The sequence below is a fragment of the Telopea speciosissima genome, chromosome 7 (genome assembly GCF_018873765.1).
Source record: "Telopea speciosissima isolate NSW1024214 ecotype Mountain lineage chromosome 7, Tspe_v1, whole genome shotgun sequence".
Taxonomy (NCBI): domain Eukaryota; kingdom Viridiplantae; phylum Streptophyta; class Magnoliopsida; order Proteales; family Proteaceae; genus Telopea; species Telopea speciosissima.
The window spans coordinates 54398168-54412025 of NC_057922.1; the positions used below are offsets into that span (position 1 = coordinate 54398168).

General features: G+C 40.2%; 1 protein-coding gene across 1 annotated transcript; it reads right to left on the reverse strand.

Moving 5' to 3' along the window:
* Nucleotides 1-12361: 12361 nt before the first annotated feature.
* LOC122668696 (F-box protein CPR1-like) lies at nucleotides 12362-13564 on the reverse strand. Its single transcript, XM_043865230.1, has one exon. The coding sequence runs from the start codon at nucleotides 13562-13564 to the stop codon at nucleotides 12362-12364; it is 1203 nt and encodes a 400-aa protein (XP_043721165.1).
* Between the last annotated feature and the right edge of the window lie 294 nt (nucleotides 13565-13858).

A 13858-nucleotide genomic window follows, 5' to 3' on the forward strand; every position in this document is an offset into this window, starting at 1 on the left:
ATCAAATTCTTATATCTAATTGGTTTTTTCCTCAACTGGTCGTTTTGGGGCGACAAGGATAATATCTAACATGAGGTGGTTTTAGTATGAAAGCATAGCAAGTATAAAGTATGGGACTTGGGGAATTTCAACTGCAATCCTGAACTTCTTTCTCATCATTAAACAGAGCCAAGCACCAGAACCACTACCACCTACAATTTCAGAAGTACTGCTGAAACCAGCACACAGTGTATTCACAACTCAACTCCACTATCTCACCACCCCTCACCCCCTCCCCCCTCTCCCCCCCAAAAAAAAACAAAAAAAACACCTCGAGAAGATTATGTTCTTTTTCCCCTTGCCCACTCTACAATCTCTTGCACTCACAGCATTTCTTAACCAAAAGGTTTGTTATTTTTAACAACAACAATAATTATTTAAAAAACTACAGGTTAAGGCATGGATCTGAAGGTAGAATGAAAACAGGGAAAGCTAAATAGGAAAAAGAATCTCACTGATCAATCCAGAGCTCCAAAGAATATCTCATGGAACTGCTAAAATATGGGTTTACACCAAATCCTGGTAATAATAGTTTTATTCCTTGTTTGACTACAAGTTGTGAGACCCAAGATAATACAATGAAAAATTAGAATTCCGAGTACTGGTTGCAGCTTACAGATCCACAACAAAATGTACTATTACCAACCAATCTCTGCATTTGAAAATAACCCCATTCCAAATCATAAACCAGTCACTGGATTAAGAAGCAAATTAACCATCTAAATTCTGCTTATCAAACTAGTTACTCAGGCTATAACTACTCTGTCCAGAAGGTTTGGACCCTACATCAAATTACTCTGAACCAAAATGTAAGCAGAGGTGCAACACTTCCAAGATGTTAGCAAATGAAAAGATAAGTGAATAAATACTGAATCAGATGCAGAAAAATCAATTCCAGCTGAGAGCATTCTAATGAGATCCATCCCTTGCACAGATCGAGAAAGCATAAACCCAGAAATTGATGCTCCAAAAAACCCTAAAACCCAAAATGATGTCCTCGCTGAGAGAGTTAGAGCGACCAAGCAAAGAAGTAAGAGAGATTCAAGGTTAGTTACCTCTCCCACAAATTGAAATCTAAAAAAAAAAAACCCTAAATCAGAGACAAAGAGACAAGATAACGAGAGAGAGAGTGACATACCAAGAGGGATAGAGAGACAGAGAGAGAGATAGGTACAGAGCAAGAGAGAGAGAGAGAGAGAGAGAATGAGAGTTTGGGAAGAAGCCATACCGTTGCCCTGAGTCGCACCGTGTGAGGTTGAGCTGCGGTTCTCTTCTTCGAGGACGACCACGCCGACAAAGTTGAGTCCAGGTAGAAGCACCATTTTTATATGAGGACCTCAAATGGAAAATTCTAATTAGAAAACACCTATGTAGGTAAATTCTGCCCTGAGTCACCTTTTAGCATAAAAAGGTAGTTCCATAGGTTCACATGCTTCTGCTTTGGTTCACCTCAAATAGCAACCAAATGGTTTAAATAAATCGGGTTTACATTTCTATGGAAAGGCTTCCCGTAGAATTAGCGAACCAAACACTTCCTTAGGCATTTCATCAAACACCTAATGGGCATCCAAAATTAGTAACAGCAATGTGCAGACGAATACAAAACCTTTTTTTCAGCATTTCATCAAACAACTCATGGGTAAAATTTGCCAAGGCAGTTGATTAGCAAAATCTACATGAGAATTAAATCTCTCTATGTTCAGGACTCCCAATTGTTCGGCTCCAGAGAAATTCAAAACTCGCCAATTCAATTAAGCATTCAATATTCATATTTGGATCCTCTCCCATCTTCCCTCCTGCATCCACTCTACTCCACCAGAAGTTCTTAATTTCATATTCAGTATTACTCCTCTCTCTTTCTCAACTTTAATCAATTTCATTATTATATACATATAATAACAAGATCAGAGTATTTTATTCCTGCATTTAGTTTGTACTTCCACCGCATTGCGTCTGAAGTTCTTAAACCCATTTTTTTCTCTCTTTTCGTCGTCGATCAAGGGCTTCGGATTACATTTAATTCGCTTCTTTTGAAGATGTACCTTATTAAACATTCATAATTAAATTTTTTCCGTAGATTCAGTTGGTTGCGTCACTCTCACAACACTCTCCATGAGTCCAATTGTTTCCACCTTCTCATTTTTCTACTGTCACTCTCCATCTGTACCCATCTTTAAAACCATCCCATCCCATCTTTGGTTGATGGGGGACCGGAAAGGAGACAAGAGAATACAGGAAGAAAATCAGAATTGCAAGGGGAAAGAGGAAAAACCGTGAGAAGAAGAAGATGGGGGATCAGAGTTGCAAGGGGAAAAGGAGGAGGGTGCACACGCACAAATCCATGAACTCAATTCATTCTTTTGGTTATTCAATTCTGTTCCCCATTCTTTCTCAAAATAAAGTCTTTTAAAAACTCAAAATCAAAAAAAAAAAAATGAAGAAAATAACTCCCTAACAACTACTTCTACAACAATAACTGCCCCCTAATAAATACTTCTACAGCAATAACTGCTAAATAACTATAAAAATAAAATATAAAACATAAATAAACTAAATGCAGGGCTGGTAGGTCTTGGGCTTGGACCTGAGATGGTATCCCTTGGAATATCTAATTGGGCTTGGGCTAGGGCTAGTAAGAGCAGCCCCCAAATGTCCTGCATCAACTCTCCCTTGCTTTAAAAAAAACTTAACCCCGAGTTTGGATAAACCTGGGAAACCAGTACATGTGATGCACATCCATGCCGTTCAAAAGCTCCGGTAATTCACGAGAAGAGGATATGAAATCTTAAAACAGCACGTCCTCTCAATACTGGAATGTCGAAGTCATACTGTTGTAGCATCTCCGGTGTTGTTCGTCAATCCAAGTTGATGAGATGGAATAATATGGAACGATTGGTTGTTGCAATCATGTGGGTAAAGGGGTTCAAAGGATGTTATGGTAAAGAGGATAGGTAGTTGTATATGAGTATTTTGGAGTTCTGGCTTGGGGTTTCCAGAACAAGGAAGGGAACAAGATAAGAGAACTCAGATAGGAGAAGAAAGATAAGGAGAGGGAAAGAGAGACTGAAAGTGAGAAGAATCTGAGAGAGAGAGAGCGAGTAAAGCTTTTGCCACACAGGAAAAGAAGAAGAAGAATAGAGATTCACTCAGGCTTGGGCTCTGGTACCAAAATAATGGGGGAGAGAATAGGAGAAGAGGAAAAGATAGAAAGAAATTAGAATTGCAAGGGGAAAGAGGAGAAACCGTGAGAAGAAGAAGAGGGGGGATCAGAGTCGCAGGGGGAAAAGAGGAGGAGGGGGGGAAGGAGGTTGCACACGCACACAGCCAAAAACTCAATTCATTCTTTTGATTATTCAATTCTGTTCCCCATTCCTTCTCAAAATACAGTCTTTAAAAACTCATAATCAAAAAAAAAAATGAAGAAAATAACTCCCTAACAACTACTTTTACAACAATAACTACCCCCTAATAACTACTTCTACATCAATAACTGTTAAATAACTCTAAAAATAAAATATAAAACATAAATAAACTAAATGCAAGGCTAGTAGGGATTGGGCTTGGGCCTGAGATGGTATCCCTTGGAATATCTGATTGGCCCTGGGCTAGGGCTAGTAGGAGGAGCCCCCAAATGTCCTGCATTGCGAATGTTGTGCTACTCACAGATTTACATTTTGTCGTCGCTGCAGATTCGCCCAAGATCCCACCAAGGCACCGTCTCCAACCCCTGTAAATGGAGGAACCCAACTCCCCGTGCTTTTAGACCAAGACATTTTCATTGTCTCAGAACGTGGAATGGGTCATATGGTGCGTTCCAGAATTGGCCACGTTCTCTGATGCATTTCAAGATCCAAGTACAAAAATGTACACCAAACACTAATTTTATTACCTCATAATGCTTTCTAAGCTTGGAATGCATTCCAAGAATGCATACCAAACACAGCCTTAGTTATTTGATTTAAGAATGCCCAAATTTTTTTTCTTCTTAGTGTGAAAATGTCACCTTTTGATAGAAAGTCTGGCTATCATGTCTCAATCGGGTTTTTGCTATTAGCTCTATCTTCCACTCCCTTGGTTTATGAGTAAAATGTAACTTAACTCTTCTTTTTACTGTGGACTGCATATGGGGATGTAAAGTTTACTATTTACCATAGTATATCTATAGTCCATTCAATTCCAAAAAGCTGCTGTAACAAAATAGAGCCCTAGTTCTGACCAGCTGTGAAGAACAAAGAAGAAGAAGAAGAAGAAGAAGAAGAGGGAGAAGAGAAGAAGAGAAGAAGAGAAGAAGAGAAGAGAGAGATCGATTGAGAGCAATAAACTCCCTCACGATTTCTGTGTAAGTAAATCGTGAGGGGGGCAGTCTTATTTATAACCTTAATTAATGAATTACAAGTAAACTGCCCAAAATACCCTTAAGACAATGAAATAAACTAGAAATATAAATAAGACTAAAACACCCCCAGAAACCCTGTAAACTCTAATCGACAACTCTTAACAATCCCCCTCAAGCTGGAGCGTAGACATCACCAAGATCCAGCTTGGAACAACCACTCAAGAACTGAGGTCGAAACAAAGCCTTCGTAAACATATCTCCAAGCTGAAACAGGGAACGAACAAAGGGAGTAGTAATTAGCTTCTTCTTAACAACATCTCGAACAAAATGACAGTCAACTTCAATGTGCTTGGTTCGTTCATGAAAAACAGGGTTGTTGGCAATATAAATGGCAGCTTGGTTATCACAGTACGTCTCCATGGGCTGATCACTAGAATAACCAAGCTCACGAGCAAAAGAACGAACCCACATCAACTCTGCAGCTGTATAAGCCATAGCTCTGTACTCAGCCTCAGCACTGGAACGAGCAATGGTGGTCTGTTTCTTGCTCTTCCAAGTAACCAAATTACCTCCAAAGAAGGTACAATAACCTGTAGTCGATCTTCTATCGCCATCAGAACCAGCCCAATCAGCATCAGAGAATCCAATAATACTAGTGTGACCATGACGACAGTAAACCAGCCCCTTACCTGGAGCACCCTTGAGATAGCGTAAAATACGACAAGCAACATCCCAATGTACTTGCTTAGGTGTCTACATGAACTGACTAACTACACCTACAGCAAAGGAGATATCGGGACGAGTAACAGTGAGGTAAATAAGTTTACCGACCAGGCGTCGATACGGATGTGGGTCACTAAGTTCCTTGTCATCAGAAGTACCAAACTTGACATGTGGATCCATAGGAGTATCAATAGGTTTGCAACTCAACATTCCTGTCTCACCAAGTAAATCAAGTACATACTTCCTCTGGGACAGGCTAAGATCTCGAGAACTGCGAACAACCTCAATACCAAAAAAGTACCTGAGGCTACCCAAATCCTTGATCTGAAAATTATTATGCAAATATGTCTTCACCTGTGCAATCCCAGAAGCGTCATTACCAGTAACAATAATGTCATCAACATAAACTACTAAGATGACCACGTTAGACCCCTGACGTCTAACAAAGATAGAGTGATCAGAATAGCACTGAAAAAACCCACAACCAGCCATAACACTGCTAAATTTATCAAACCACGCACGGGGAGACTATTTCAGTCCATAAATGGCCTTATGAAGGCGGCAAACCCGGACAGTATCCTCCCCCTGAGCAACATAACCAGGAGGTTGCTCCATGTACACCTCCTCCTGTAGATCACCATATAAGAAGGCATTCTTCACATCCATCTGATAGAGAGGCCAATCAAGATCGACAGCCAAGGAAAGCAAAATGCGAACAGAATTCAACCTCGCAATAGGAGAGAAAGTCTCGAAGTAGTCGATCCCATAGGTCTGTGTAAACCCCTTGGCAACCAAACGGGCCTTGAGTCGCTCCACAGTGCCATCTGGATGGTACTTAACTGTGTACACCCACGACACTTAACAAGATCCTTACCAGGAGGTAGATCAACCAACGACCAAGTCTTACGAGAGACCAAGGCATCCATCTCTACATCCATAGCAGTTTTCCACCCAGGGTGGGATAAGGCAAGCGTATAAGAGTGGGGAACAAAAGTAGAATATAAAGCAGCAACAAAAACACGATGATGAAGTGGAAGATGGGAAACAGAAACATAATTGGCTAATGGGTAAAGAGGGGTCTGAGTGCAAGTGCGAGTACCTTTCCTCTGGGCAATAGGGAGATCATCAACGTCTAAAATGGGATCCGCAGGCAAGGAGTCAGTTGGTGGCGGTGGAGAGGCAGCCTCAATAGGTGGATTTGGCAGTGGCAGCGGCTGCTGTTGGGTACGACGCGTGTAGACCTTCACCTGCGTGGGACCAGGATTTGCAACCAATGGGATAGGAGGAGGAACATGTTCAGCCACAATACAATCAACCCCACCAGTATCAAGAATAGGATCCACACCAATGGAAGAAGCAGCAAAATAAGGAGAGTTTTCGAAGAATGTAACATCAGCGGAAACAAACTGTTGGCGAGAGATGGGATCAAAACACCTATAACCCTTTTGGGTACTAGAATAACCAAGAAACAAACACTTGATAGCCCTAGGAGATAGTTTATCAAGACCATGACAAATTGGACAATATGGAAGCACATGAACAAAACATTGGCAACCAAATACACAAGGGGGAAGAGAGAAAACAGCTCGATTAGGAAAAACAATATTAAATGGAATTTGATCAGTAAGAACAGAAGAAAGCATACGATTAATCAAGAAACAAGCGATTAAAAGTGCATCAGCCCAATAGAGTTTAGGAACATGCATATGAAACATCAAGGACCTAGTAATGTCTAACAAATGGCGGATTTTGCGCTCTGCCACACCATTTTGCACACCATTTTGTTGAGGTGTGTAAGAGCCACTAGTTTGATGAATGATGCCATTGTCAGAACAAAAGGAGGAAACCTCACGTTGAATTATCTCTACGGCATTGTCAGTACGCAAAATTTTCAAATGAACACCAAATTGAACACGAATTTCATTATAAAATTGTTTGAAAATAGAAACAAATTCAGATCTATCCTTCAAAAGGTACAGCCATGTCATACGAGAATGATCATCAATAAAACTAACAAAATAATAAAAACCCAACCGACTCTTGACCCAACAAGGGCCCCAAATATCTGAATGGACTAACTGAAATTAAGAAGTACTCCTAGACTCTGGACTCAAAGGAAAAACAGTACGATGATGTTTGCCAAGCTCACAAGCTTCACACTCAATGCGGGAGACAGATTTGCAGCTAGGAACAAGAAGGTGCAACTTGGATAAAGAAGGATGTTCCAGCCGATAGTGCCAATGTAAAGGAGAAGTGTTAGAAGAAGTAGCAACCACTGCCGTAGGAGGAGATGCCAAATCAAAGTAATAGAAGCCACCCTTCTCATGTCCTCCACCAATCGTCGTCCTTGTTGCAAGATCCTGAAAGACACAATGAGAAGGATGAAAAGTTATAAAACAATTCAAGGTCTTAGTTAATTGACTAACAGAGAGAAGATTAAGAAGAAGCTTAGGTACATGAAGAACATTAGACAAGGAAAGGTCAGAAGATAAGGGGTTGTCCCCATGACCAGTAACCGGTATAAAGAACCCATCGGCAATAGAAATCCGAGATGGGACAGTGGACTGTGTAAAAGATGAAAATAAATTGGGCTTACCAATCATGTGAGAAGAGGCACCGGAGTCAATGACCCACGGAGAAGATGAGGAGGCGAAACATGCAGTAGATGTACCTGAGTGGGCAAGAACAGCTGTAGATGTAGAGGAGGATGCCTCAAGTTGCTACACTTGTTGTAATAGTTGAGAAACCAGGTCATTGGAGGAACTACCACCATCAATTGAAGACCCATAAGTAGTGTCAGAATGTGGCACAGGATCAGCCGCTCCATCAGAGACTGCAGCGTTAGCAAATTGTTCACGTGCCCATTATGGTTTGCCATGTTTCAGCCAACATTTTTCAACAGTGTGGTTAGGACAACCACAATGAGTACACCATCGAGAGCTACCATCACCTGAGGGGGTACCAGCAGAATTTGAAACAGCCCCACGACTACCATGACCACGACCAGATCCAGAACCACGACCTCGAGAAGAGGTACCACCACCACGACCACGTCCTCCAGTAGAGATAAAGAGGGCAGAATTATCCTTGGAGACAGGAGCTGGATCAGACTTTACCACCGAAGGAGAAACAACTCTCTGGATCTGACAATATGCTTCATTCATAGATGGAATCTTCTCCCCAGTCAATAATTGGCTTTTGACAGATTGAAGATCAGGATCCAATCCAGAGAGAAACTTAGCAACCAAAAACTCAAATCGTTGGGATTTAATTACAGAGGCATCGGTGGAGATAGGCTGGTACACATTGAGTTCTTCCCACATTCCCTTCAGTGAACTATAGTATTCGCCAAGGGACTTTCCTTCTTGCATGAAAGAGAAAAATTTCTCATATAGATCATAAATGCGAGACAGATTAGTATCTTGAGAATAGCTTTCCTTGAGTTCTTCTCAAACACCCTTGGCAGTTTTATGAAACATAACATTAGAGGCGATGGATGGCTCCATGCTATTCCAAAGCCAGCAAAGAAGGGTCGCATTTTCTGCCTTCCAATCATCATATTTTGCATCAGTAGATGCTGGCAGTGTCATAGTGAGATAAGACATCTTCCGGCGAGCAGTAACATAAACTTCAAAAGCTTGAGACCAAAGCAGCTAGTTGGAGGCACCATTCAGCTTGAATGTAGTAATCTGAATATTAAAATTGTCCGTGGGAGGCTTAGAATCAGCCATTAGGTTAAATAATATTGTCACAAATTACCTGGGGTAGATAGAGAGCAGGGACAGCCAACAATAATGAAGACAAACTAAACAGTCGATTTCAATCGAAACCCAAATTAGGGTAAAAATCGACAACTGCAGAAAGGGGGCTGAACAGCCCAAAAACAATCAATTGTTGGTGTAGATAACCACAAAATATTGAGGAATAAAAATCCCCAAACCAGCAGCCAATATGGAGAAGAAATCCCAGGAGAAAAAAAAAGGAGTCGATTCTCACAGGGTTTTGAGAATCGATCACTTCATGCAGCAGAAACTCGAACAGCACCAGCCACAAAAGGCACAATCATTCTTCAGTAAAACAGGGAGCCCTAGTCCTTCATTAGGGTATGACTAGGGTTCAAACAGGAATGTACAGCATCTGGTTGCTGTAGACCAAGCTAAGAGAGCAAGATGAAGGAGAGGCCTTCAAAACAGCAACAAACAAAAATTCTGTTGATCAGAATTAGTGCTTTGATACCATGTACCAAAATAGAGCCCCAGTTCTGACCAGCTGTGAAGAACAAAGAAGAAGAAGAAGAAGAAGAAGAACAAGAGGGAGAAGAGAAGAAGAAAAGAGAGAGATCGATTGAGAGCAATAAACTCCCTCACGATTTCTGTGTAAGTAAATCGTGAGGGGGGCAGTCTTATTTATAACCTTAATTAATGAATTACAAGTAAACTGCCCAAAATACCCTTAAGACAATGAAATAAACTAGAAATATAAATAAGACTAAAACACCCCCAGAAACCCTGTAAACTCTAATCGACAACTCTTAACAGCTGCAATTTTTTCTTGGAGCGAGGAAAGTTTTTGGAAAGTATTTTGGAATGATTGTTTTGGTTGGAACATTTGGTTACACTTCCTAAAAAGGTTTAGAATGAAGTGGTCTTTCCCTGGTACTTGCTGAACTTGATCAAAGGGTGGAATGAAAGCTTTCTGTATCATATGAAACATGTTTTCATTTTTTTGGAGTAGGCAGGTTGTTATGGGTGGAGGAAAGTGGTCTTCTTACCTCTTTGAGAATGAACGCTCCCTCTTCCCCCAAACAAGAAAGATTTAAAAAAAAAAACAAAAGACAGAGGTGGGGTGGTTAGTCAGATCATCTTCATATTGTTGGTCCTCCATTTTGATTATGGGGCACTATCTGGCAACTTCTTTTGCTTATTTGGGGTGGTTATTTTTTATGACTCTTTTTTTTAAGCTTCTAGCTGGACATCTGCTTTTGTATCTGGCTTTTGATAGTGGGTTTTTTCTTAATCTGTTTTTGGTTTGGGTTTCCACTTTTTTTCTTTCTTATTCTCCATAAATACCTAACTTTAGGGGGAGGACTTCTTGCGGGTTTTGCAGGACCCAAGGAAAAAAGAAAAAGAAATACCAAATAACAACTAAACATTCATTGTTAGAAATGAAATCAAATCAGCCCTAATACTGCTCGAGAAATTACTATAAAAAGGCCCTGATGCAGGAAAATCATGGGGTAACCTTAAGTACCAAGTTGATGTATGAAATCCATCCACTTGTAGTTTATCTATGAAATCCATACATCCTCTTTTAAAGAAAATAGAGGATAGGATGGGTTCTGGCATATGTTATAATGAGTCCTACTTCATGTAGGATACTTGGAAATTGTACTTCTAGAGTTCAAATTTCAGTGTGAAAATTGAATAGAAGCAAGTAAAGGGAGGTGCAGTCAGGGTAGTGTCGATTACTATTGCTTCTGGACAGGTGCAGCAGGTTGATGGGTTGAGAAAAAAACAGAAACTTCAGTGTGTTATATAAGCAGTTATCAGGGGATTTGGCTTCTAAGGTTCCAATCAGTTGGCTGAAATTAGCAAAAGCTTGAAGGGCTGAGGAGCTAAAGATTTGAGAGATTCAGTTGGTAGGGTCATTTTTTCGTTTTAGTATCAGCCCTACCTTTTAATGAAGGAAAATATTTTACATGTCTGTTTAGACTTGATTCAAGCTGGTGTTTGGGTACCAACTAATTTATTTAAGCGGTTGTCCTTCCTGTTGTATTTGTTGCTTCTTTCATTTGCCCCCGCTGCACCCCATCCTAATAGAGAGGAGTACAAGTGGTTGGGCCCTGTTCAACAAGAGAACAGACTAAAAGACTTGCTGTTCATGGATTTATCATTTTAGATTGTAAACTGAATTAATCTTATATAATATACTTCGCCTTCATTGCTGTATTTAAGAGTTTAGACAAAGTTCTGTCTCTGGTGGCTGTTATTTGACTTTTGGATTTCTTTCTGATGCTTTTTTCAGGACACCATTCCTCAACTTTATCTTCCATGTCTATGTTAGCAGCATATTCTTGTAGAAAGAAAGCATTGTTTCAGTCTTCTTGGGATTGAAAAAGCATTAGAGTTTTCTAGATCTATATTCATCTTGAGTTTTAGAAAATGCAATATTGCATTTAACATCATCTCTTTTTTTATATTAATGACACTTGAAATTTTAACTTTATATGTTTGCTTTTGTAGGAAAATACTATCTTGTTGATTCGGGATACACACATACGCCTGGGTATATGACACCTTTCAGGAATATTCGATATCATCAAGTCCAAATATCACTATACTAAATAATATGACTGAAAGTGTCACTTTCAGTTTCAGTATACTCTGTTAAGAGGGGCAGTATATCATCACATTTGTACCCACCTGCGTTAAATAAAAAAAAAAGCACATAGAATGTAGCTAACAACATGAAGCACATAGGAGATTTAATGTAATTTCAGTTTATGAACAGATTCTGCTTGAAAAAGCATTCCTAAAAAAGGTGACGATAAACTTCGATCATAAGGAGTATAAGACAGCAAACAAAACCCAAAAAAAGCCTACTGCAATCTACTTTTAGGGAAAAATCTTCACTTAGTTTATAAGTGGGTCATGCTTCCTGTCTCTCCCCACCACATACTGCCAATTCATCATAATGACATATATATATATATATATATAGATAGATAGATAGATAGATAGATAGATAGATAGATAGATGTCACTATTTTCACCAAGCAGTTCTTACAAGTGCAGCTTCTTCACTCTAATGTGTAGTTTAACAAGGAAAATAAGCATATTTCCAAAAGTACTTTCAGCAGTCTAATTAAATGGAAAATAATGAATGCAGAAAGCAAGGATCACTGCTTAACTCTTATCCAAGTAACTGAAATCTGATTCACATGGAAAAATGTCAAGTAATTACAACTGACAGATAAATTATATGCCCCTTTCACATCACCCAAGTGCATTAGTATTTAGTGCAAACAAAGGAAAGGCAATGCATGTCTTCACCCTACTTTTCCTTTAGTTTGAATGCAAACAGCTTGAAACTTTGACTGATTGCGTTACGGCTTTAGACGGTTGCATGAATGGAATAATCATTGATAAGACCAAGAGTATAAACACACAAACTAATGAGGAGGGAACAATTGTAAACATGATATAGTAGCTAGCTTGAAGTGTAAATCTGCTCTACCAAATTACCTATGTTTCTTCCTTCTTTTTATTCAGCTCCATCTTTGGCATCAAGTGAAATGAGACTCCCAATGCTTACTATATCCCAGCTGTCATGAGGTGTAAGATTACAAGCCCTTCCATTATGGGGATCATAAAGCACCATCGCTCCTGGACATTTCTCCACTAATGGACTTGTCTTGAGTAGAACTTCACCCTTCTTTGAATAGCATATAGGCCTGATGTACTTATCAAAATACCCTAACACCAATGGTTGTTCAATCGAGAACTGTTTCTCCCAAGAGTCCCTCACGCCATAATCTTTCATCACCCACAACTCAACGCAAACCCTGGAGAAGTTAGAGAGCATGCAGAGTTGTCCTCCTAGAACCCCGATGGCCATGTGAAACGTATCATCCACAAAATCGGGGAGTGGCACCTCTCGATACACATCATCTTTAACATCAATGGAAACAATCACATTGGGGGCAGTGTTGGGTCCCATGTCTCCAGTCTTGCGATATACAACCCAATGAAAAGCAGAATTTGTAAAAACCCCAAGTCTGTGTTCGATGCTAAGGAAGGGAATGTCCTTGATTCTTCTCCATGAGTTGGTGCTGAGAGAGTAGACATTCACCTCCGAGACAATGTACTTACTGTCCCTAAAGAGACCATTACGAGGATAGAACTGTAAAACCCTTATCACCTTGTAATCGTCGGTGGTAGGGTCGTAACCGAACCCATAAGCAGTGACATGGGCATAGCCGGCATTGATGGGAAATTCTATAGGCGTAAAGGGCAGCTTCTTATGTGTTCTTGTAGATGGATTCCAAAGGAATGTGTCGTACACATTTTTTTTGCTAAATAACGAGACTACGCCGTCGTCGTCGAACATACATACTAAGCCGTTACAAGAAGCCAATATAAGGTATCCAATTGGAGACTTGAACGGATGATCAAGCTTTACCGCCGCTTCTTGTTCGCAAACATCGAAGTCCACAGAGAAGATTTTTTGGTGTTCCTCTAAAATCAGGATGAGGTTGGTATTGGTTGCAAGGGATCGGGTGAGGTGCATTTTGGCAAAATCAGGATCGGTTATTAGATCACACCATGCTTTGCATACATACCTAAACTTTGAAAGGGACTTCACCGAAAGCCTTGAAAGTATGTCCAAGATGAGGTCCTCAGGGAGATTCTTGGTTAGCATCGCTTCTTCTTTTCTTATCTTCTCATTTACATCAGTCTCCGCCATGGCTAGGGTCCTAGGGACTAGGGCTTCCTTCGAAGAGAAGAAATATAATGAGAATACACAAGCAGCACTCCTCCACAGTCTGCACAGAGGAAGTAAGGAACGCAGGACGGAAGACGGTAGGTGCCTTTTGCTGTTAACTGAACCCAGAATGGCATTCCCGTCCTCGATTGCTTCTTTCGACCCACTTAACCAAGTATGAAGTACCCAAGCGTCAAACGGCTCAAAATATTAAAAAAACAAAAAAAAAAAACCTTTCAGCCTGACCCGAGTGTCTCAGAGACTCAGACCTCAAAG